A 24,922-nucleotide genomic window follows, 5' to 3' on the forward strand; every position below is an offset into this window, starting at 1 on the left:
TCCTTCCTTCTTGTACACCAAATTGGTTCAATATTTTGAAAGACACTATCATGTTCCTTTGAGGTAAAAAAGAGGCTTCTGCAGAAACCAGACTTCACTCTCATGTACTGCCTGAATCACTAAGACAACCTAGACAGTAACTGTCATCTGGACAATAGGTGTAAATTACCAGTATTTGGTGAGATCATCCATTTCTGACATGAGCTGTGAGAATTTGCAGAGATGTATGTATGTTGTTTTAGGGAAGTTCTTCCCCTTGGGAGCTTTCTATCAGTGGCCTATTCTCATGGGCACTCCTTAAACACATGCTCCACATGCACCATTCCATACACAGTTTGTGCACCATTCCATACACAGTTTGTGCAAGCATAGGTTGTGTCTTCTAACTGTAATAGGCTGATGTTGCAGTAACGTTCAGTAGGTTTTTAAAATATGTTCAAATTAGAAGATCCACTGTCTGCCTTCTCCCAGAATTCAAAGTGTGACTTTATTTTGAAAAGTGCCTCTTTTCCATGGGAGATTTCACATTTATGTGTCAGTGACTCCAGATCATGTTTGCTCAACTGACCAAAAGCCTTTTTTCTAATTGTCAGTCATGCAAACTGAGTCAGGCTTTTTTCTTTTCATCCCTTGCCACCAATAATTAAGAGCATTTCAAAAATGTAGTGGAGTGGAAAAATTTTTCTTACATATGGAATTCTGCAAATACTCTGATAGTACATACATTGTGTTTATTTTTACAATTTGCCATGTAGGAGATGCATTCTAATAAATTAAAATACCTTTTTGTACTAAAAGGTGGCTGTTATATTTGCCACATGTATTACAAATACATTATTCACTACTGCATTTTTTGAAATATCCACTCTACAGGTTCCCACCTTTCCTAATCTTGACAGTCTCTTGAACAGTAATTTTGGGCATTATTCTGATCCTCTCTTGTAAAGTGCAGAAGAGTCTAGCTGTTTACTCTGAATCATCCTTCTGAGACTGGTTTGCTCATCAGCCTGTGTGATGTGCCCTGCTGTGACAGGAGTGTCTGTTGGGTGCAAAGGTGTTTAGGGCTAAACACAAGCGAGGATTCTTAGGAGTCAAGGCTTTAGATGTACAGACAAATTTTCTGGTCCACTGTATGTATCCAGATTTTCCAGTTTTCTCTAGAAACTTGTATATGCTAGTAAAAGTGCTTGAAGATTATTTTGCATTGCAAGTTTTGCAAAAATTGCTTCCAACCACCTGAAGGACTTTGGTCCAGTGACTTGGAGTTGAGCTGAATACCAAGAGGACGTGCTGCTGAGCAATGTTACAGAATGAATCACTGACTTACAGTACAAGATGGAGGTGTTAGAACTCAGTGTTGGTTCTACACAGAACAGCACAACAGAGCTGAAGCTGCTTCTGCATAATCTAACCCAGTACAGGAAATCTTGTGTCTTTCATGATATGACAGAGTTACCTTGTCAGGAAAACTCTTATAGTGTTGCCTTCTCTTATCCCTGTGAAATGCACACTGTACAAACTGGCTGGGTCACCATGGTTTGCTAGGTCCATTTCTAAACTGACTCTGTGACCTTAGCCCGTTCTAGTTTTCTTTTGGTGATCCTCTGCTCCTTATTATTGTCGTGGAGGTGGATTTTCTGCAGCACACAGGCCAGGGGAGGGACCACTGCGGTAAGGAGGGCTATACAAGGAAGAAACTCATAACAGTCTTGAAAGAATTCATACTGGGAAAGACAAGAATGGTTGTCCTTGATTTTCACTCTGATTTTCAACTGTTGGATCTTTCTGTGGCTGTTAAACGTCTGGAAGCCTCACATGCAGTACAGAATTCATTAGAAAAAATGAAAGTCATGCCCCTGCTCTGTTGTTTCTTACTTTTTATTTAGAAATGTGACTGTTGCTGCCTTATATAATCACAGCAGGACATGCTAGGAAATGCCACTGGATTTCTGCATTGTTCAGGTGAGTTAGAGACCTCGTATTTGGCTTTGAATCTTCTCAATGACAACCGACACTATTCACACGGTGTAACAGCACTGAGGTTAACCAGGGCGTGCAGGACCCACCTGCTAAAACCCATTTTCTCTGGACTTTATTTCTATACAGCATCTTAAACATACCCAGCATTTCAGAGTAAGCAGCTTGCCCTGCCCCTAAAAGCACGTATTATGTATGTACAGTATAATGAGGGGAAAACCAGCATTTTATCAGGGTCAAATACTATGTAGTTTTGTATTCTTTTGGAAAGAGTCTGCTCCTTTTGTTACCTGTTACTGTATTTATTTTAATCTGTTTACTACTTCAGTTTTCCCTGCCTCTGCGTGGGCAGATTATTAGTTTTAGTTGTTTGTGTTTTCAAAATTCTGTTTTGTTATTCACATCACTGCATGGGCCTGCCTTCTTTCAGTGTGTGCTCTTTTCTCTCACATAAAGATGATTAACTTTTGCAGTAAATGTTCAAAGAAGTATCTGATCTCATAATAGGAGCCTTCACTGCATCAAGAAGCATGCTAGTAATTTAACAAAAATAGGGCACATGAAATTGTCTTTTCTTGCAACATGGATGGTTTTTTTCACTCTTGCTAATGATTAATGAGTTTAGCTTGGGGACACAAGTCTTCAGAAGTTGCAGTGCATTTCTCCACCCTAAACCCAAACTGTGGTTGTTCAAGTTGAGCTCAAAATGACAGAGTGTTGTTTGATGATGTGTTGGTCAAGGCAAGGCGATGTGCATCACCTTGGGTTTGCCAGGTTAATGTAGAACAATGGCACAGACCCAACATACTCCATATTTCTGTTTCTACCTCCCTAAAAAGATCACTAGTGCTTGCTTAATTACAAGCTCCAAAATAAAAAAAAAAATTAAAAAACCTATAAAGCATGGACTAGTTAACCTGTGCAGTTGCATTTACATAATTTGAAACAAAAGCTGATTATTAATGACTCTCTTTATCCCAAAAACACAGCCTTCTCCATAGCATCTTCCACTTGCATATATTCCAGATGAGATGGGTAGTTAGTGCATTGGAAATGGGGGCTCTTGCGGACATAGTTAAGGAAATCTGGAGCTCCTGGGAAAATTACATTGTCAGCCAGAAGAACTGAGCCCTTCCTCAGCAAGTTGCATTCCTAGAAAGAAGAGAAATGACTTCATAGTGGCTGTTAAGCAGACATTGGCTTGAATGGAATGTACTTTTATGTTAACCCAGTATACTTGAGTGCCTGCATCCAAAAACACATTGTGGTACGGGTCTGGAAGGTGAGAGAGACATGGGAGAAGCTGAGTAACTCTGGGATCCTTTGTGGTCATTTGCTTTTTCTGTTTATTAGCATAATATTACAGACGCTGATGCTGAAATAACAAATCAAGTGGAAGTGTGTGCTTTGCACCTTAGGTTGTTTCCAGCTATGTCTACATGATCAGTCAGGTGGCTTTGTTTTGGCTGTCATGCCTCATATTTAAAAACTTTTTTAATATAGCATTGAACTGTTGTAATAGCTCTTTAGGTCGCCTGAGAGTAGCATATACTGCTTTGGCCAGTCTCAGTCAGACTCCAAAATTGCTAAAAGAATGAAAGATTTTCTGTGCATGTTTTCCTTTCATCTTGAACAACTTTCTGCCATTTTGTTTGGGATACGGACATGAAGTGAGGTTTTTGCACAATGAAGACCCCTCTGACAAATTTCCAGAAGACATAACTAACTTGTAACAGTCACTTCAAGTGCAACGTTTATCCTCAGTAAACCTAAAAACCTAATTTTTACTGGTATTTTTTGTCTAGAAGAAGCTGCTTATCTGGGCTTACCAGCTGTTTTAAAACAAAGTCTGTAGGTACATCAGCTTGTTGTTATCCTGTTGTTACAGGCAGTAGCTGTAGCCAAAACATGGGGTGTTTTTCGTCAGTCCCAGTCTATGAGAGTAGTTCTGTTGATGAGTGTCCTGCAGAAGCCGTTGAGCTTATTGCTCTTGCCTCTGGGGACTGAACGCCAGTCAGCACAGTAGAAGTGATTTTAGAGACATGTCAAATACCCTCCAGTCTGTTTCTATTGCACAGCTTACAGAAGCTTAAAAGAGACAGCATATTGGATTTTCCACTGGTCATCAGGATTTCAGATGCTCTTCATGTCTGGCTTTTTTTGTTTGGCCCACTTCCAATATATACATATTTCATCTGAATATATTCATACTACAATACCTGCCGAGAATACATTTTAGAAAGTTTGTGACATCTGAGAAAATCTGAGGATCTTTTCTTTGTCTTTCTCCTCTTAATTTCACAGGAGTTTTTTTGCAACTTTGTATCACAGTTGCATCAGACCTACCACTACCTCGGAACTAAACCGTCTGTTTGTTTTGGCTGTGTTGTGAGGCTAAGTTCTGATAAGGATGCACTGTGGAAAGAGCTCAGTCATCCTGACACAGGCAGTTTAAAAGAAAGCATTCTATGAGTACAAAATAACTGTAGGGAGGGAACATTTTCTTTAGCTACTGCTGTGTAAATTCAGTACTAGCTGTTCATAACCCCAAACAAATTTCCTTTTCAAACAGCTTTCTGGAGGACAGGGCTTAAAACTAAAAAACCAGGGAGGCTGGGTCAGAAAATAGTGTTGTAGTCCTCAGGCAGGGGTCAGGAATTATTTGTCAGGTTCTCAATCTAAGAGGCAGGCTCAAAAAAGTGGATTTATTTGTGAAGAAAATAATTGAAAAATGGCACTTCCGTAGAATCAGGCAGTTGTAGAAAATTCTACAGCTAGGTGAGTATCTGTATGTGCTGTGTTGATAGGTACAGATGTTGTCAATCTCAGTTATTTAACACCTGAAAATACCTTCCTATCCAGAAGTCCTTTGCCACTGCCTACTGCTGTTACAGCCAACTTATTTTGTAACACCCACAGTAATGGTTAAGGCAGCTTGGGAAGAAATAAGCATCATTTTTACACATTTGGGGCTGGACATAGAGTTGGACAGCATTTCCCTAGGAAGTACTTGGCTGGGGCAGTCTGCATTCTTCTTAACATTGCTTTGCAGCCAATTAATTAGGTGGAGTGTAAGAACTCCAAGACAAGTCATACTCCATGCTACCATAGCCATACTACCAAAATGGTATTTCATCAAGAGCCTCTGCTGGCACCACAGACCCAGGCAAAAAAAAGGAGTACTGAGGAAATTGGAGAGGCAGGATATGCAGGTCCCAAGTCTCACCCGCTCCCAGGATCAGGATGGGCTTTGGGTCAAGTGTTCTGGTTGGTGATCATGCACACACTCCTGGAGTGTAAGACTCAGGCCATGCACTCCTCCAGGTAGGATTTCTACTGCACACCTGTATGTTCAGGAAACAGAATGGTTCAGCAGTACTCACTGAGTCCTGAGCTACGTAGTGGTGGCAGTTGTCCTTAACAAAAGTTTAGGGTCCTGTCCTTCAGATCCTCTTTCCTTGTAAGGCTGCTATTTTGTCTGCCAGTCTTAATTTTACACCAGATGAGGTCCCTCATAAAGAACAGAGGCCTCACAGACATGAAGATATTTGCTGCTTTACTTCTAAGACTGGAATTGTGCATACTGACCTGAAGCAGGATGGTGTCTGGTGTATATTTGTCTTTCCAGTGGTCCAGGAAGACAAAATCCAGAGTATCCACTTCATATTTTTTTTTCAGCTGGGGGATAATTTCCTCTGAAGGGCCTTCTAAGATTTTTACCTGAAATGCAAATCCGTGTGATGAATTGCAAACCATTAAGAAAAATCACATGCTCCCAGCTCATTTTAAATTGTAGCCAGACATCGGGGATCGTGTTTATAGCTCAATATTGCGTCAGTTGAATTATTTGGTAGAGTTAGGTCAAATGTACCTTTCTATTTCTGACAAACCAACTCAGTTAAGTTTCAGAATACAAATTTGGGTGTTTTGGATTTTGTTGGTTTTTAAATTAACAACAGAAAAAGTGACCTGTTGTTTTTGTTGTATAATGTGTATCTTTACTGGAAACATGGAAATCTCTTGTTGAAAACAGTCATTTTAATTACTTTTTCTTTAGTTACATCTCAGTTGAGTCTTGTAGTCCAAGGGAAGCAAAAAATGCAGAGAACAGGTTAGGTTAGAAAAAAGATGGAGGCTACAGTATGTAAAATTTATATGGCCAGTAGAGGGAAGAGTCAGGACAGAGGCTGTTAACATCTTCCTCACAGGTTTATTGGAGTAACTACTGTTAAACTGAAAGCAGCTGCTGCATGTGGATTTTTGTCAGGCAAGCACCATATGCCATGAAAAGAGGAAGAAAGTGGTAAGGAAATGCCTGTTTTATGACTCATAGCTGATCAGGAGATTAAGTCAGATGGAGAAATGCAGTTTTACATGTCACCGGTACTTCAGGTTCTCTTCAAGAAGTTAAGAAACACATTAGAAGGTCCCTTGGTGGGACTTATTTCCTCCAGTGTTTCCAGCTCCATTGAAGTGAGATATCTGCTGAATAGACTCAGGCATGAATCCCCCAACGTGGGGGGGATATAGACTGGAAACACCTGCATCTCAACCAGCTATAGAGTCAAGACACCTCTGACTACATAAAACTTAGGTATGGGTACTGTGACCAGCTAGATTTGGGTAAATCCTTCTCATTTGAAGTCCACTGCACATAATAAACTGATTCCTGTGAGCTTTTGTAACAAATTGGACTATGGCTCAGTTTTTTGTAGTTAGTCTTGACACCAATTTGAACCTTTTAGTTTATAGTAAGAAACCCAGTATTCTTCTGGCTTTTGGAAGGCAACATAGTGAAGTTCTGCCGTGAGAGGTCAGGCACTGTAACTAAGCATGGAGCTGGTTAAATTTATATGGCCCATGGGTACAAGAAAAAAAAAACAAAAAAATAAAAACAAAATCTAACCACTTTTGCTGTAGTGGTTACAGACAAAATGGTATTTACCTTATCTTGTACTCCAGCAAACTCAATCATCTGTTTAGCTATAGCAGCAAATTCTGGGTTGAACTCCACAGTGAGCAGACGAGCTCCTGCCTTCAGCAACCGAGAAATTCTCACTGCTGAGTAGCCACAGTACGTTCCCAGCTCCAGGGCAACTGATGGATTGGCCTCTTCCACTGTCTTGTCTAGAATTTTACCTGATTAAAATGGGAAAAGATTACCTTTTGACAAAATCAAACTGGTTCATATACAGAAGAGCAAGTTAGTGACAAGAAACTTTAAAAAATTCATGTACTCAGTTGCTCAGGACATTCAAAAATTAAGAGTTGATGTCAAATTATATACTGTATCCTTTGCAAAGTGGCCTGTGATCAAGTTAATCATGGACATTTTAAGTCCTAAAGTGCAAACTTTCAACTAAAAGAAATCTTAGTTTCACAATATACACATTGCTGAGTAAGGAATTCCCTGAATTAACTTCTATTCCCTGAATATAACTTATGTAATTCCCTGAATCAACTAATTTATAATGTTAGAAGGGGGAAATGCAGTAATTTTTCCCAAGAATTTACTGCAGAAACTGGCCATATTTGTGAAATATATGACTCCTGGATTTTGAGTGCTCATGTTTGTTGCTAATGTTATGTGCTGTAGTCTAATATAAAATTTCTTATTCCAAATACTCATCTTTAAAGGAAAAAAGAAAAGCCTGCTTACAAAGCTGCAAAATATTTGGTTTCACTGCATGAATTTGTGAGATAGAAAACATTAGTCAATTGTTAACAACAGAAAATGTTCCCAAAAAGAAGTGACAGTGACTATATTCAGTCCTTTTGAAGAAAAGGATTTATTTATGAGATTTATTTGTGAGAAATTTCCTCTTACTTGTATGGCTAGAAACTAGAAAACTAAACTCAAAAAGTAGTGGAAGGGATTTTATGCTAGGCCATGGTCATTAAGGGATATTTTTCTGGGTGTTATTTGTTTATGAATATGATGATGAGGCATCTTGAGGCTATGTAGTCACTCTTGAAATCTCAGAGACTAAAGCTTTGATGGATTTTATTTGAGGAAAGGCTATCAGAGGTAAACTAGAGCGAAATTATTAAGAATTTAATCACAAATACTCGAAGTTTAGAGCTTTAAGTATTCCTACTCAGCCATGACCCGCAGTTCTGCTCCCCTAAGCACCCCAGCCAGGTATGCTGAGGAGCCACTTTCAAAAACTGTACACATGTCAGAAGAGCATTTTTATCACAGTGCTTACAGTTGTTTTTCATTAGCTATGTTAATCCCAGACTAAGCAAATTTCCCCAGAAATTTCCCAGCAAGAGGTACTTTTGTTTCTGAATCATAAGGGAACATATTAACATTTTGCCACTATAGTTTTTTGAAAAGATTGCTGTTTTCCTGCAGCTATGAAAAAAAGGTTTTGTTCCCATATTTTTCTTTAGGAGACAAGAACAAGATGATTTTTTGCTAAATAGCAACAATGTCTGATACTGTATGACATGAATAGGATTTCTACCTTCAACAGAAACTTCTAATTTATGCTTGCATATACAAAATTCATATAGTTAAACACAATTTTTGGTTTTTTTTTTTTTTTTTTTTTTTCAATTTACTATCTTGTTAAGGATCTGAAAGTATTTAACATAATGAATTATGTCTTGAAGGCACCCTGTGTAAAAAGTGAGGTATAATGCAACCCTAGATTTTTCCCCTAAGTTGCCACTCTCTGCTTACACGCTTGCAATGTGAACAACACAGAATCCCAGATCTGGGGCTGTGACTTTCTGGATGAGTCACTGGATACCCCTCCTCAAAAACATCTGCATGAGCAGGCACGACTGTTCACAGAACTACTCTGCTCACCACAAGGCTGTGTGGGTTGGGGTTTTTGCAGCAGCAGATGGAAGTTGCCATGTAAATACAATCAGACGTCCTGTACTGTGCTAGTCTTGAAGGATCTTTCAGATGCTGACCCCTGCTGCAATTACCTTTCTCATCACCCACGTTCATGGCCCACTCTTTCTGGGAACAGTATTTATCTATAGTGTCCACCACACTGCAGGGGTCTCCTCGGACTGCATTCTGCAGCACAAAATTTAAAATTCTCTGTTCTTTGCTCTGATTCATGATGAAATTGGTTACTTTCTCCCGAATAATTTCATTCCAGATAAGGGCAGCAGTGCCATTTTTCCTGATGAGCAACACAATGAGCAGCAAAATGAAAAGCAAGATGAAGACAATGAACAAAGGGACTGAAGAGCTCTCCAGCATCTGGAAAAAAAGAGAAAAACAACCCAGGGTTAAGGTGGTACAGGAGAGGGCTGTCCCTTTTGTAAATATTGAGCTAAATAACCCACAACCAACCCTACTGAATAGGAACACACAGAGTTTAATTATGATTGTGTCTAAAGTAGCTGTAAAAGGCTCTCTGTCACTTGGTAATGGATGGTGCTCTGTAGCATTTCCTTTAGAAGCCAATTTTACAGGCAGTCAACAAGTAGCTTTATTTCATGCTCTAGTCCCTTCCCCCACACAGCTGCTCAGTCCTGGCTCCAAGCATGCCACTGCACAAGGAGCTTCCAGCATCAAATCTTTTCTAGCTCCAATGGGAGCTACAACATCCTCAAAGATTTTGCCTAAATTACCCAAGATCAGTGACAAAAGGATTATCTCATTCTAGGAGATAACAACGTTCTTCCAAATCTCTTCCTACTTGTTCTTGCTTTTCTTTTTTGTTTCCCCAAATATTGTCCCAGAAAAATCCTAATTTTTATGGATGGTCTGAGCTCCATTCCTTATTGGAATTTGGCATATACACATGGGGAAGATCTATCCCACTACTTAAATTTTGAATCATCATGCAGAACACATTTTGACTTCAGAAGATGGCTGAGTTTCCATGGAGATATGCTCAAGATACAGTACAGCTGATTTTGTTCAGTCATTCTCTTATCTTAGTTGCAGAGCAAGTATGATTCGTTTGGAGCTGTTAAAAGTCTATTTCTTTTGCTTTTAAGCAGTCACCAATGTTAACAGTTACCCTTAATGCTTTTCTTGCAAAATCTGACCTGAGATGTTTCCTTTCAGAGCCTGCCAGCATCATTAGTACATGAAAATCTTGCTTCTTGGACCTTCTGAATGTTTTTTGATAGCTAATGTGAGCCTGTTTCATTACTTCAACAGGATCATGAAGTCCTGGATGTCAATTTTCTTCTTTCCCTCTGTGCAGAAGTAGTTCTACTGACCAGGCCCAATTGTCCCGCACCTTTCAGATAGGAGGGCTTCAGCTCTTTTTAGGTTTTCTACATTAAAATTTTTGACATTATCTCTTCACTGAGAACTTTGATAGGGCTGTGGAAAGATCATTAGTTTAATATTAAATATCTCTCTAGCTTCACTTGACTGGTCTTTCCTTGATTTTCATGGCTTAGTTGATTGTATGGTTGTTGTTGACGGATTTGGATTACTGACACAGGTGAGAGATAATTATTCTGAACTCCAATGAGTGGCTGGAACCCAGAAAACACTTCCTAAGGCCAGCAGGTCTCTAACTTTCCTGCCCCAGGACACGTGAAACTGTGACCCTGCAAACCTGTGACTCACTTGGTGGCAGTCCAGCTACAGTCAGGTCCCTCTAGCCACAGGCTGTTGCTTCAGCACTATGAGATCCTGCCAGAATGTTTGGGGCTGCCCTGCAAAGATCTGTCAGACAGCAAGAGGGGATGGGAGCAGCGGGATGAACTAGGTAGTGTATTTTTGGGGAAACAGCTTTCCTCCTTTATTGCTTAGCATTGATATGAGACCATTCCATGAGATTTCTCTAAACAGGGAGAGACGGCGTCTGTAGACTAACTCAGCCCTGCTCCCTGTCCTGCAGGAATGCTGAGACTTCTTTTTCAGACCGACTAAATCAAGTACTCAGAGGGATCCACTTTTTACAGTGCCTCAGATCTTTGCACTCGAATCCCACATGAATGCTACCACACATAAGAGCAGAGCCCACCTGCTTCCCCAGAGGTTGGTCACAGAGTACATGCTGATTTTTCCACTCCTAGATGAGCTCACTTATTTTTGAAGTATCAAGGAATGCTTTTCAACTGCTGTTTTTTTTTATTACTAATATTTCTGTATAACACCCCAGCACCTTCATAAACTGGCAGTATGGGTTGTTCTTAGCAGAACTCCTTCAGGAGGCAATTATCCTGAAAACCACTTTCCAGAGGAGATACCGTCTAAAAAGAGAGAAAAGGACACTTTCGGGTTGTTTTTTTTTAACACAGTATTTTTCAAAGTTTGTCCCTCTTAATTTCTGTCTTCTTAGGTGTGAAAATAAATTTGTGACAGCAGTAGACTGTAAAGGCAGTCTGCCAAGAGCAAGAGGCATGGTGATGGTCATGCACCCAGAGGGAAAAAAGATCTGTACCAAAATAGGTAATTGCTTTCATATTCTTAGCTGGAAAATATTTGATATGAAAATTAAGTGTGTAATTCAACCAATTTAAAACTACCACTACCTAGGAGACAGTCGTGTTATGACAGCTTTAGAAAATGCAACAGTAATTTTAGCTGTAATGTGGATTCATGAGATTCATTAAGTATGCAATAAAACTTGCATACAGTCAAGTTTCCCATAACCACTTATTAAAAGGCAGCCACTCTTATTATTTAATGCTTATACTGAGGTTCCAAATACACCGCTTAGCACTGCAACCTCTTCTGTGCTTTAGAAACACTATAATAAAGGGAACCTTCTCTTTGAAAGCTAAAATTTGAAGTGGAAAATAGCAGGCAAATGAAAAACTCAGCAAGGGAATAAACAGAAAACTGGAGGGACAACATTATGGGAAGGAATGAATAACACATATCAGTACATCTGGTTTTGAGAAGACAGAGTTTAAAAGAAAACATATTAAAATTTCATGCCCAAACTTGTCAAACTACTGATGAGTCTTTCTAAAGCACTGAGTTATTTTCTTATGCATCTAATCTTACTCATTTTGGCAGGTTTCACAAGACCAAATCATAACTTGATAATGCAGCTCAGCAGTTTTCCCCTGATGTACACCATAATCAAACAATCAGCATTTGAATGAGAGTACCTCTGTTTCAGTTTACAGAGATTTAAAAACACATTTTCAAAGAGAGAAGCAGACACAAAATGTGGGAATCTGCTGCCCCAGCTTAACTGCCTGTGGAGATGAAACACCTAAGTCATTCCAATGGCTTTAAAAGAAACCATGAAAACTGGCTCGGACTTAGGGATCTGCTATTATGCCAACAGATGTTAAGTTAGGGGATTCAGTATCCCCATACTGTCATATGATCTTCAGTTTTTCTAAAATCATAAAAATGCCTGTGTGATGGAGCCCAAACCAATACATCCTGTTTTTTATTCTCATGCAGCTGACTCCAGCCATTTCACCAAAGGTTACAATAAGGATCTTTCAGTAGTGCTACTTATCAATCCTTCTGGTACATTTGTCCAAACTCTGCTAAAAAATAATTGCTCCTAGAATTCCCTGACATGAAAAAATAAGGATTAGGACAATTGGTAACATCAATTTTTAAGGTAAGTCCAAGTAACCAGATTGAACTGAGATCTTTTTCACTGTTTCATAAAAACTGTACAAAGTTTTCATAGCACTGTGAGAGGAAGGTGTATGAAAATGTGATGTAAACTACTGATTGCAACTGCTTCTCTGATTCCAAACCATTATCCCTTTGCTAAAAACTGATGTTTACTGAGAAGAAAAATAAGCATGTGAAAGTAAGCACATTTAAATGGTCTAAGTTTTAACAAAAGCATATACCCTAGTGAGATTCACACTCAATGGATTAAAGAAGTACCAAATTTGACTATTTAACTATTCTGAAGCCTACATTTCACTACATTATGATTAATTAACGAGATATCATTTCCTACAGATGCAAAAATAAGAGATGACAAATATTGAAATGCTTGTGAGGTGGAAAACTGCTGGATAGAACATTTTTCTAATCAAGGTGAATCCTTCTAAGCCTAATTACAGAGCTTCTCATTACAGTTTTAGCTTGTATAAACTGATATAGCTTTGCTTTGTACTGAAAATTAAGTCCTAAACATTATCACACAAAACCCCATCCTTTTGTACAAAGACAGCACATACATTAGCCTACTATTCTCCAGGGCTGGAATGAGAGTAAACTTTGTGACCCTGAGCCAGGGGACTTAGCTGTCAGTCTCATTTTGGCAATGTTTTTCTAATTTAGCCTTGGATGAGCTGTCTTATCTTCCTCTGTGTTGCCACAAAAGTTACTGCTACGTATGTAAACTTTCAAGGTATTGTAAAGCTGAATAAATCTTTTTCAGAAAAGTCCCTGCTATGAATGTGTGGATAACACCTGAGGAAAGGCAAAGTAGTTTTGTCTGCACAGCAAGTGCCTATGTGACATTATTATTCTTGAATTTATGAACAACTGGGAAAATGTGGAGACAAGCAGTGCTTCAAATGCTTTCCTAAAGGGCTTTCAGCCAGCTGACAATTCAGGCCTTTGAGGAAAATGGTACATTGCAGTCTTGTTATAATTTTTCATGCATTTAATCTAACTGCCAAGTACTGGTTGGTTGTTTAAGAGTTCATTACAAGTCTCCACGCATCCAGAAAGTACTTTAGCATGCTAGTGCTAAAGGGTTTAGAATCTAATTTTGACTTTATTAACTCACATAACTTGGTGAATGGGGAGCACTTGATAAGTTTATATCATTCAACTTTTTTCAGCTTCTGCTGAAATTATGCCTTTAGACACTGATGCACTGAAGTATGCAGAGGATTTTGCACACTAGTAAGGATATATTAGCTGTTTATGAAGCATTGTGAAAGCAATGCAGAAGAGTCAGCACATTTCTACACATATTTTAACAATGCTCTGCATTAGGCCAGAGGAGATCCTTGCTGTGCTGGGACTGGAGTTTCTGACTCTTAGTCCTATGCTGTCTTGAATGAGGCAATCTCTCTTTTGTGGCATTTTGTTTTTCTTGATGTTTTCCCAGAGAAAGGCAGAGTATTTTGGTCCGAAAGTCTAAACTAACTTCTGCCAAACATATTGTATCCTGTTGCTGTAGGCAACACAATTCAACAGCTTTGTAATTTAGTATATTTAAAGGTCAAAAAAATATCTTTTTACCTTCTATTCTTTTGTTACTGTTTATGTATTTTCAAGTGAGTGCAACTGTTCTGAGAATAATCATCATATTGCCAAATGTGGATAGTTTGTATTTCAATGGAAACTTAGTCTTGGAGTTTGACATCATTAAAACAATCTGAACAGACTTTATATAATTTTTCACTATTTCTTGCCTGAAATCTAGATTTTCCTCTCAGTTTTTTTTTTCAAATTACTATAGTTTAGCTTCACTGCCATGACTACAAAAATTTCTGTCTTCTATAAATGCAAAGTTCTGATGATTGTTTTCTGCTCCCATAGCCTTTTGTCTTCCCTTTTCTTAGGCTGAAAGGAAACAGATACAAGTTTCTTCTTATTGAATGAAAGGAAGATAACAGAAAAGTGCCTATTGCCTGCTTGGGAGCCCCATCAAATCAGCTTCATAAGGATGTTTAAATCCATTCTCCCCACATAGATTTCAATTATGTTAATTGCTACCCACTTACAACTCCCTTCCCAGCAGCCATTCTTTAGATGGCATTCGGTGCTGTTACCCAAAGCAGAAGGTTTATAGAATGGTTGTGTGCCCCATAAAGAAGTGCAGTGTTTAGAATGAACTGGCCACACAAAGAGGCCTCATCTACACCCAACAAGCAGGTCCACAGGAATTTTTAGCATTATAATCCAGACTGATCTAGTGAACACACTGCATGATTAAAGCCAGAGTTTGGGGTGAGAGAATTCTTCAAGTATATGAAATGCACTTTACCAGGCCTTAAGCAAAAAACAGCTTTTCAGGAATAAGACCCTTTCAGGTACCCCTAGGAAGTGTTTGTTTCTGATAGTCCTTATTCCTACTGGAGCACTCCAGATGTGTTTGTACTATTTGTACCAGTGTTTAAGACCAGTGGTAAGGGTGGCTCAGCAGAATTGTACAAATCCTACAGGCAGTGGACTGACAAAAGTAGAAAGTGCTCTGCCCTGAAAGCATACTAGGAGCTGGTCTGTAAAGAGTTTTCTAAGATTTTCATGTTCCAGGGAGTAAAATCAAGCTCTTATTGAATGATTTTGCCCCAGATATAGGTAGGTAGAAAAGGCTGGAAGAGGAAAGATCAAAATGGCCAATTGTCCTCAGACAGACCTATTTCACAGTCTCTTCCTTATATCACAGGGCTGAATCCTTAGTGTCCCAAATCCCCACTGCACGCTCCTGCCCTGCTTCCAAGGCTACCAGCTAATCTACTGTAAATCTGTCTCTCTCCCAGCACAGCCTTCTGCTGTCCACAGGCTGATCTCCAGGCTGGGGGGAGTGCACGACTGAAACTTGGTAGTGAGGACACCTGCTGAGGGATCTGAAGGATTAGGAAGGATGACTTCTTTCTATGAAAATTAACAACTCTAACACACCAGGGAAGGTGGGATTCACCACAGCATAACAGGTAATCAAACACTGTGTGGGAAGAGGGAGCCTGAGATAGAGCAGAGTAGGGATTGGTTTCAAATCCTGAGTGAAAGCTCTACCCAGAAAAGTGCCTGAAGTGGGTATAGAGGGTATCTGTCTAGAAATTTGCTTTCTGAAAGAGCTTTAGAATGGCCTCACACATTATGATCTGTTTTCAGGGACTGCTGCCAAAATTATGTTTTTTCAAAAAATTCCCAGTCACTTTTAATTCCAGTGATTCTGAAGGAATGCTGAAAGACAACAGTATGAGACTGTCAGATGTAAACTGGGTACCAGACTGCTGAGAAATATTGCTAAACTTGGGTGGCAAGTAAGTTGCTTGCAGTGTTAATGTGATCAAACTCTTTTCTCATTAATGCAAACTAAAGCTGTAAATCAGGACTTTTTTCTTTTGTATTTCAATACTGCAAAGCTGTGCAAATGCATGTGGTTCTGAACCTGAGGGCTTTGTTGGAGAAGCCCATGACTGAGTAAGCAGAAGTGCAGAGACAAAGTAAAGGTTGTTTAAGGTTGTTTACAGAGCTCATCAGTATGACGTAGTTGACAGTATTGATAAATATGAGTTTGTTTGTAAAGGACAGAAAGTAAAAAATATCCAGCATGAGCATCAGAAGGATACTCTATAAGCACCAACAGGGCTGGCAAGCAAAAGTACTTGCTTTTTGTCTCTTCTTCAGAGATATTTTGCAGTAGCAGAACTCCCTCTTGAGAATGAGTTCCTCCATAAACTACATCTTATAAAAGCAGCTATTCAGCCAAATGTGACTGAACTGAAGATTGATTTGCATTCAGCTTTTTCTTCAATATATATGAATACCAAATTCCAGCATACTTATAGCCATAAATTAAATTTTCAATTTAGTCAGGGTTATCTCATCTCACTTCTTTCAGCTGTCAAGATTTACAATACAGTACCAATGCATTACACACAAATATGTCCTACTCTTTCTCCGTGAAAGCTGTTGCTGCCCACAGACTGGCTTCCTGACAATGAGTGCCAGTCAGAATGTGGAAAACACCACTTCTTTCATAAGCACCACTGTTTAAAATAGTGACATTTTCTAAGATAACACATCGTGTCAAGCCTGACAAATAAGAAAATATAAACATGTACCTTTCTTAGTATAGCAGAAGCTGTTCCCTCCGATCTTTTCCTGTCCTGCTCTCCTGTGGATTTTACAGAATAAGAGTCCAAAAGCCTGCAGTATTCAGTCACATTCGATCACATCACAGGAATAGCTTATCAGTTCTGTTACACAGACTCTAAAAGGAGCACTGTCCTTTTCCCCAACTCCTCCTTTCACAGATTCTGCACTGCTTAAAGGTGCTCGGTGCTCTAATAACCGTAGAGAAATCTATTCATCTGTCCCCTAACGACAGTGCTCTTGTTACTTAGTTACAGCACAGTGAATGCTGACAAAGTCAGGTGTGAGCCAAATCTGTGCTCAGTATAAATGCAATGTGTTCAATCAAGCAACTTCAGGAATGAATTTGGCCCAAGGGATTTAGTTCTTTTTTCAGCTCAGACGTGGCATGCTACAGCCAGAGCAGAATTGGTAGGAACAAGACCTAGGCATGCGGGTTAAATATAGAGTGCTGCTGGAGGCAGGCGAGGTATGTATAGCAAATAGCTTAATAGCAACTACAGGAGGAGCTGCAATCAATACATTATAAATAGCACATTTGAATTTCTGTGGCTTCTAGTTGGAAAAATATTCTGCTACAAACAGCTCTAAGATAAAAGAAGAGGCTTATTCTAAAAAACCTTGTTCTCGGCTTGCCTGTCTATACTGTTTCCTTCAAGGTAGGAACAATATAACCCAGCTGCAATTAAATTGCACCATCGAAGAAAATCAGAAGAAAACCAAAAATCCCAAACTCAATATGGTAATAGTTCTCTCCTGTATTCTCACTGCAAAGCTCAGACCTAGTCAACAAGTGTTTAAAGCTCAAACCTAGAAACTTTTTAAAGACTTAAAGAATGTGTTTGTACCAAATGTGGCAGAAACAGGAGCTGAAGTTCTGAGAACTTCAGGCTTTGTCAAGTGATAGGGGAGGTCCTTGAAAGAATTAGGGACCACCTGAGAGCATGACAAGAGAAAACAAAATAATTTTAAGCAGATTAATTGAAAAAAGAATTGTGGGGAAAAATAGGTGGGTGAAGATTGAAATGTTTCTAGTAGCTCTAAAAAAAACTAAGACCCTGCAATACAGCACAGTCCCCAATGTCAATAAAGAATAACTTTGAACTATCCCTTCCATGTGTAACAGAGCTTTAGCTCTGCAAATATTTTCTTATAATCCAGACATCAAGCGCAACAAAGAATGAAGTAAGCAATACTGCAGTCCAGCTTCACTGACAGTAATTTCCTGTCTGGTCAAAAGCTGGTTGTGTCTGCATGATCCCTGATGCGTCCCACAACTCAAATTAGCAGAGAAATTTTTACTGCTGGGCTGTGGAGAAAAGAGTTTAAAACAGCAAAACTTACTCTAAGCATTGAGTAAGTATACAGCTTTACCTTGTGTAAGTATACAGCTGCTCTTTGGAGAAGTCCTTGCAGTTAACTACAGCTAGTTGTGGGTGGTGTCAGCCCAGCTTCTGCTTAGCAGCAAAATTTAGTGCCAAGACTTCCCTGATTGAGCAATATCCCATGACAACACTTCTAAAAGTCTTCTAACTTGAAGCTGGATTATATTCTTCAGGCTCAAAGCATGGGAGGAGCAAACTTGCTTCTGCCTGCCCACAGCTGTTTACTTGTGTGATAAAAGCTATGCCTGCAAGTAACCCTTGCTGTTGTCTGCGTATTTCATTACATAAGTAAAAATGGCGAATGGGAAGAACCGCAAGTTAGACAAACTGGAGGTTCAGTTGGTTAAGCCATCCAAACTGTGCGATAATGTCCATAAATTGCTTCCAAGTTAATAGAAAGTTGAAATCTTGTAATATGTTATGGGGTATTTTCTTCCCCAAGAGAAGTTTCTTTGGTAGCCTGATAGACATTGGTTTATGCCTCTCTTTAATTTATCTGTTAGCCCAACACATGGTCTATATAAGTATGGATATTTTTGCAAGTTTTTACTAATGTACTAACAAGGCTACAAGCTCCACAGTACATAAATATATATACTATCCATATGACTTATCCTTGTCCAGACAGTAAAAATCTGCCCTGATATTAATACATCCAGATTAGAGAACTGCAGAGAGCTACAAATATATTGGTGTAATACAATTTTAATGTAGGGCCAAGATCTTAAAAGACTTCAGAATATCTATCAGGTACTGGATTCACAGGGCACATCTATGGGAAGGTGTAGAACCAGGATGCATTAGCCTGGGAGCAACATCACACGAATGGCAGCAGCTCAGGATAACTGGCTGGTTCAGGCTGACTCACCCTGACAGTCATCACTTTAGCTCTGATCTGGCTACACAAACTTGAGCAGACTTGCTCATGGACAGAGCCCCCAGCTGCAGTCACATGATGCAGCTTGGCAGGGCCATTCCCACTTGCTGTGCATAGCACAGAACTAGAGCCTTTCCCCCTAAATCCATGCCTGGCATAACAACAAATGGCATTCCCTTCTTCTAATAATCCTGGACAAAGACTGGTTTTTAAAAGACGAAACAAAGGGAGACAGGAGACTAGCACATTATCATAAACCCCACAGATCATGTGAAACACTGAGTGGAAGAAAATTCTTTTGAGCTTGCATTTTCAGAATAGCAGGAGGGATTTTCTTTTATGGGAATTCGCTGTTTTCCACAATCAAATTAGTCTGTCTTGCTGAGAAACACGCAAAAGAGGAATTTTGAAGAAAGGAAGCACCACTCATGTCTGAATCAGGAAACTGCCTGGCAATATCTAAAACAGGAAACAGCTAAAAGAGAAGAAAAGTGGCCAGCAAAGTTGTACTCTAAATTTGAACAGTTAATACAAGCAGTTAGACTATTTTGTGTTTACAGGGCCTCTTAAAAGGTTATCAGGAAGATTGAAAAAACCTTTCAACTTTCAAAGACTTTATAACTCGTCACAAAAACTCTGAAGCAGTTAAGTCTACCGTGTTTCTCTTTTTTCTACCCTCACGTTTTTTGGCAATATGTGCTGAAGCATTTGAATGAAGCCAAGAACTTGTGTTACTTGAAGCTTCATCCGTTTCTGCTGGTTTTTTCCCATACTTGCAATCAATTACTTGTTCAGGACAAACTATGTACAGAAGACCTATGTTAAGGAAGGAAGGAACGAATAAAAAGGCATAGATTAAATTCTGAACTAGTCCTACTCTGAGACAAATTTATGAAAATAGTTCTTGAATAATCTTTAAAAGAGAGAGATGGTAAGAAACCAAAAGGTCCTACCTCATGCGGAGACAGCTTAGTTCAACCAGTGACCCAGTAGAGTTCACTGACACTTCTGTAAATTATTCATTAGATCACGCCACAAAATGCAACCTCTGAGAGAATCGATTTCCCACCCCATCCACTAAAAAGGACGCGAAGTGATGACTTCCAAAGACAGTATCTACTTGACACCTCTCTTCTTCACCCCACCCTCCCTGGTTGCTGATCCGGGAATGTAAGACATGAAGGAAACTATGCCAGAAAAACAGGAAAGAAGATGCGCTTGAAAAGTCAAAATTTTTAAAAGATTTGGTAGAAAAAGTATTTAGTCCTGGTCATCTTCGTGAGGGAGAATTTAATCCATTGATAAATGTAATGTTTGTATTTCCTACAAAGGAAACAACATACAGAATTGCAAGCAGTCTTTACAATAAATTCAAAAGGAGAAAGTTGCCTGCTAACAAAATCAATTAATGACTTACAAAGCACCTTTTTTGTTGAATGGATTTGTGTACATTTCCGAAACAGGGTGTCTCCTTTACCCTTTTAATACCACACTCTTTGAAGTATATTGAATAAACATCTCCGCCTGGAAATAAACCAAGCCGCAACTAGAGTATAAGTTTATTTATTACTTCAAATATGCCAAGCTACAACTAACAAAATTCAGTGGAAATATGATGTTAAATTTGATAACAATCTTGGAAGAAGTTTTATTAATCTCAGTTTTGGAAGTATATGCTTTCACTGCAGAAACACAAGGCTTTATCTAAATGATTCCCGATAATATAATGTATTTGCTGCTAAAGGACTTAATACATGTTTTCTTCAAAGAAATTAAGATCTATTTTATATATGTTTTATATATATATAAAATATATATAGATATTTAAATCTGTATCACTAATTATCTAATCAACATAATGCTAACCACAAAATAATTAAATTAAGAGTAGAAAGCCATATGAGCTGAGCCACAGATACAGTAGAAACCACATTTGATAACCATTATGTGTCTCCTGTTCCTGAAAGAGTTTTGAAGTGCAGCACAGACACACCTACTCAGTGCTGACTGAAGGAAATATCAGGGGCTGCTGCTCTTACTGATACTGTCACCATCAGCACAACCCACTCCTCCTTGCTGCTATTTGTCTCTATCACTCTTGAGGATCAAGCCTGGGAGAATGAGCAAGAACAAGTGGAATGGCACAGCACAGATTTTGGACTTACTTCTGAAACTGGCAGTCCTGATGGGAAGCCTGTGGAACTGCACTGTGCTTTATCCTGAGCTGTGGGATACAGCCACAGGGCTGGGCACACCGCAGCATCACATGGTCACACGGTGGCACAGCACCAGCTGTACCCTCTAATCTGAACCTCCCTTAGAGTTTTAGTCATTTCCTTTCATGCTTTCACTCGAGACATAGCAGAAGAAACTGACACCCACCTTTCTTTCACTTGCTTCAATTTCATTTCACTTTGCCACATTTAAGGCCTTTCCTTATTAGAAGAACACCATAATGCAGCAGGGACATCTCCTCACATAAACTTGTTTTGTGTTTGGGGAGAGTTAATTCCACCCTTGATCCTACATGTCTGAACTAAATCTTTGTGAAGAGCATATGCTCAACACTACCTGATTCAACTCAGAATAGTGGCTAACATGAAAAGCTGAAATAACTTTGCATGTGTGCACCTTGAAAAGCATAAAAGATTATATCTGAATATGCTCAAGGTTTCTTTAATTAAAAGACCTCTCAGTATGCTCCAGTCATTTCTTTCTACTGCTGTTGCAGTGGGTAACAGTGTCTCTAGTGATAACAGGGGGTTTGCCTTTGGTTTTCTTGTATTGTGTGGGGAGGGAGGTTAAATAGCAATGATGCCGGAAAAAAGTCATCAATCCACTTACTAAAGTGATAATAATTCCTGGCTTTTTTTATGTATTTTCAAACATCCATGTACTTTCAGACATTAACTGGGTGAAAAAAAAAATGAGACTGCACTGGAGGTGAAGTGAATTCTATAAAACTTTCTTTGGAGTGTTTTAATTTCCTACCATTTCTCCTCAGCTGTAGACCAGAGGATTGATGTTTTCTGAAACAAAATGGTTGGATGCTGCCCCCTTGTGAGCGGGGCCCCTGCTCCACGACTGCCTAAAACCTTTTTTTTTTTTTTTTTCTGTAGAAAAGGCATATGATTCTCTTGTCCCAAACTCTGCTTTTGCCTGTGGTGGCACATATGACCCACTACTTAAGGCAGCAGACAGGGCGAGTACTGAGCTTCAGTAAAGGCCAAGCCAACACCTCTGAACAAGGAAAACTTGTTCCTTGATTTTTTTCGATCAATGCCAGCTTTGAGGCCTTTTACCTCCGGCTGTCAGAACACACCACAGGTGTTATTAACTCTGACAGCTCCCATTCAGCATAGGTCAAGAGCAGGCATGTGGCACAGGGATAGGGAATGCCGCTGGAGGCACTCTGAGAGGTTGTCCCGAGTCGGTATCTGTCCCACCACGTCCCAGCCATGTGTGCAAGCTGTTGGTGCAGATTGCAGTCACTGACCCATGTCACTTGGGCCCCACTCCAGCATTCCAGCAGAGGAACCCCTTTTTCCAGACCTGAGTCCTGCTCACAATCCTGAATGTATCATAGTCACAGGAACACGGAGCAACACTGTGTGTAGCCTCTAACACCTCATGGAAGGTGCTTTGTTCGAACCTCAGAGGTTTCTGTCACCCAGTGCCCTGCACCTGAGGAGGGGATGTGGCAGCTCCTTTCGCCACATCTGCTACAGAGGGATGGCTGGTTCAGAGGGGAAAGGACAGGTCTTGGATATCAGGGAAGGTTTTGGGCAGTCATCATGCTCCTTGTCTTTCCCAAAAGGCCTTCCCTGAACCCTTTCTACAGCAAGGTCTGGGGTGAAGCCAGTCAAGCAAACTGTGGGATTTTTCTTCCTTCCAAATGTGTAATTTATCGCAAATTTTAACTGATTTTCATTGAGGAGCCCAGAACTGGGCTCAGAATACTGTGTCCAGTTCTGGGCTCTTCAGTATAAAAAGACAAGAAGCTACTGAAGAGGGTCCAGCAGAGGCTATGAAGATGATGAGGGAGTTGGAGTATCTCTTATGAAGATAGACTATGGGAGCTGGACCTCTTTAGTCTGAAGACTGAAAGGGAATCTCATTAATGATATGACAGGATGAAATGCGATGGCCATAAACTAAGACACGCGAGGTTTTACCTCAACATGAGGAACCCGGGAACAACGCGGGAACATGCTGGCGGTGGCAGAGCACTGAACAGCTGCCCAGGGAGGTCGTGCTGTCCTCCTCTCTGGAGGACAAAGCACCATTCCGCCTGCTCCAGGTGGCTCTGCTCGGTACGGGGGTTGGACGCAGTGGTCTCTAGAGTCCCCTCCCCACCCTAACGATTCCGTGCCGGTGTGTGTGATGCGCCAGAGCCTGGGCCCGCCTCCTCCAGCCCCGTGAGGGCTGCGGGCCGAGCGCTCCCCTCAGGCAGCTCCCGCGCGGGATCCCCACTGCGCCCCGCCGCCCTCCGCTCAGGCGCTGCGCGGCCAGCCCGCAGGGTCCTGGCGGGCGCGGGGCCCTGTGCCGTACAGCATGGCGGCGCTGTGGCGGCGGGCGCGTCTCCCGGCAGTGTCGGGGCTGTGCCGTACGCTCCGAGCGCTCTCAGGTACGCGGTACCCGCGGGGCTCGGGCCCGGCAGCGGCCGCGCATTCGCCGCTCCTCGCGGGAAGCGGCTGCCCGCGCCTTCCGACGGCCAGAGCGCCCGGGGAAGGTCCCCCAAGCCTTTCCAACCAGCCGCAGATCACAGACTCGAGCGGCTGCTGTGGCGACCGGGCCGCCTCACCGCTCTACTCCGAGGCGGCGGCCGCCTCCATCCGTGAGGGCTCTGGCAGCCACGGCCGCGCCCGGTGCTCCTGCGGAGCCCGCCCCTCGGCCCCTGGGCGCTGAGGGACCCCCAGGTTCAGAGGACGGTGCCGCGGGGTGGGGGCTGCCCCAGAGCGGATTAATTCCTGCGGAATTAGCGCCAAAGCGCAGCGGCCCTCCCAGCCCGCTCGGCAATTCCAGGGGAACCCCCCCGGCCGGGCTCGGATGCTGCGTGGGCTCGGGGCCCGCCCTGCCCGTGACGGCTCCGAAAGCAGCGGCCACCCTGTGCCATCCTGTGCCCTCACTAGGAGTCATCGCTCACCTGCGGCTGCTCCCGCCGCCTCACGCCGAGCCGGGGCCGGTTTGCTCCGGGGCCGGTTTGCTCCGGGGCCGGTTTGCTCCGGGGCCGGTCTGTGCAGTGGCCGGCGTGGCAGCAGGGGCCAGCTTCCCTCTGGGCGCGGCCCCCGCCCCGGCAGGGCACACGCGGCATATAAAGCTTTGAGTCCCATAAGGTGACCCCGCGGAAAAATACCTGCGGAGAACTTGCTGCTGTAATTCTGAGACAGAGACCTGTACCGGATCTCAGTTGCATTAATTATGAGCCTCCTGGGTCATTATGTAAAAATTCAATCCATTTTCTCACTTTGTTTGCTTTAATTTCTGTATTTCATTCACAAAACCAGAGTAGATAGCTTAATGAGCAAACCACAGTGCTAGAGTGAAGTGAGGAAAACCCAAATCAGCAATAATCAAATGTAAAAATAGGTGTACTCTGAATACTGTCCTTCTTACATACCTCTCCCATCTTCCTGGTCTGTTTCTATTCCTTTTTTTCTTCACGCCCTCTTCACAGGAAAGAATGAGTATGATCTTCTGGTCATTGGTGGAGGGTCTGGAGGCCTTGCTTGTGCAAAAGAAGGTTTGTATGCTGAAATAACTGACAGAAGTTTTGGGTTAACTTCAGTGGGATGTAAGGAAACTGAGGGAAGTGTTACTGATAATCTTAAAGCTTATTAAGAAGCATAGTATGTTCAGTACCTGCACGTTAATCATTAACTTAGCTCCCTATGGTTAATCTGCAAATTAAGTCACACACTCAGATGGTGTGATCTTATTTGGCTTTCCTCTTAACATTTAAAAAAACATTTCTTCTTT

The 24,922-nt window shown here is 41.1% G+C and overlaps 2 protein-coding genes and 1 long non-coding RNA gene across 9 annotated transcripts in view; 2 read left to right on the forward strand and 1 right to left on the reverse strand.

Annotated features, from left to right (window-relative positions):
• Positions 1–709: 709 nt before the first annotated feature.
• COMT (catechol-O-methyltransferase) lies at positions 710–24,705 on the reverse strand. 5 transcript variants are annotated; one of them, XM_068208813.1, is made up of 6 exons: positions 18,056–18,265; positions 16,651–16,703; positions 8,920–9,202; positions 6,923–7,116; positions 5,566–5,697; positions 710–3,129 (listed from the first exon to the last, which is right to left on the reverse strand). In XM_068208813.1, exons 3-6 carry the CDS (start codon positions 9,200–9,202, stop codon positions 2,950–2,952), a joined length of 789 nt encoding a protein of 262 aa, XP_068064914.1. In that variant the 5' UTR covers positions 16,651–16,703; positions 18,056–18,265; the 3' UTR covers positions 710–2,949. The 5 variants fall into 5 exon arrangements, with proteins under 5 accessions (XP_068064914.1, XP_068064911.1, XP_068064915.1 ...); XM_068208810.1 differs by lacking the exons at positions 16,651–16,703; positions 18,056–18,265 and adding an exon at positions 24,564–24,705; XM_068208814.1 differs by lacking the exons at positions 16,651–16,703; positions 18,056–18,265 and adding an exon at positions 19,897–20,015.
• Positions 9,200–18,196, forward strand: LOC137484722 (uncharacterized). 3 transcript variants are annotated; one of them, XR_011004992.1, is made up of 3 exons: positions 9,200–12,500; positions 12,857–12,934; positions 13,281–18,196. It is a non-coding gene; the product is annotated as an uncharacterized lncRNA (long non-coding RNA). The 3 variants fall into 3 exon arrangements; XR_011004993.1 differs by having other exon boundaries at positions 9,200–12,934; positions 15,340–18,196; XR_011004991.1 differs by having other exon boundaries at positions 12,857–18,196.
• TXNRD2 (thioredoxin reductase 2) overlaps positions 23,425–24,922 on the forward strand; it is a 28,634-nt gene continuing 27,136 nt past the window's right edge. Inside the window, exons 1-2 of the mRNA XM_068208808.1 lie at positions 23,425–23,570; positions 24,621–24,686. Coding sequence (XP_068064909.1) covers positions 23,498–23,570; positions 24,621–24,686 — 139 coding nt within the window. The 5' untranslated portion in view covers positions 23,425–23,497. The remainder of the gene's footprint in view (positions 23,571–24,620; positions 24,687–24,922) is intronic.

The sequence above is a fragment of the Anomalospiza imberbis genome, chromosome 18, assembly GCF_031753505.1.
Source record: "Anomalospiza imberbis isolate Cuckoo-Finch-1a 21T00152 chromosome 18, ASM3175350v1, whole genome shotgun sequence".
Lineage (NCBI taxonomy): Eukaryota > Metazoa > Chordata > Aves > Passeriformes > Viduidae > Anomalospiza > Anomalospiza imberbis.

What these genes read in the sequence shown, in the direction of transcription:
- COMT (XM_068208810.1), bottom strand. An exon ending in TTGCTGGAGTACAAGATAAG is followed by an intron (nt 5,698 to 6,922) that starts GTAAATACCATT and finishes TTTGCATTTCAG; the next exon opens with GTAAAAATCTTAGAAGGCCC. An exon ending in CAGACACCATCCTGCTTCAG is followed by an intron (nt 3,130 to 5,565) that starts GTCAGTATGCAC and finishes TCTTCTTTCTAG; the next exon opens with GAATGCAACTTGCTGAGGAA.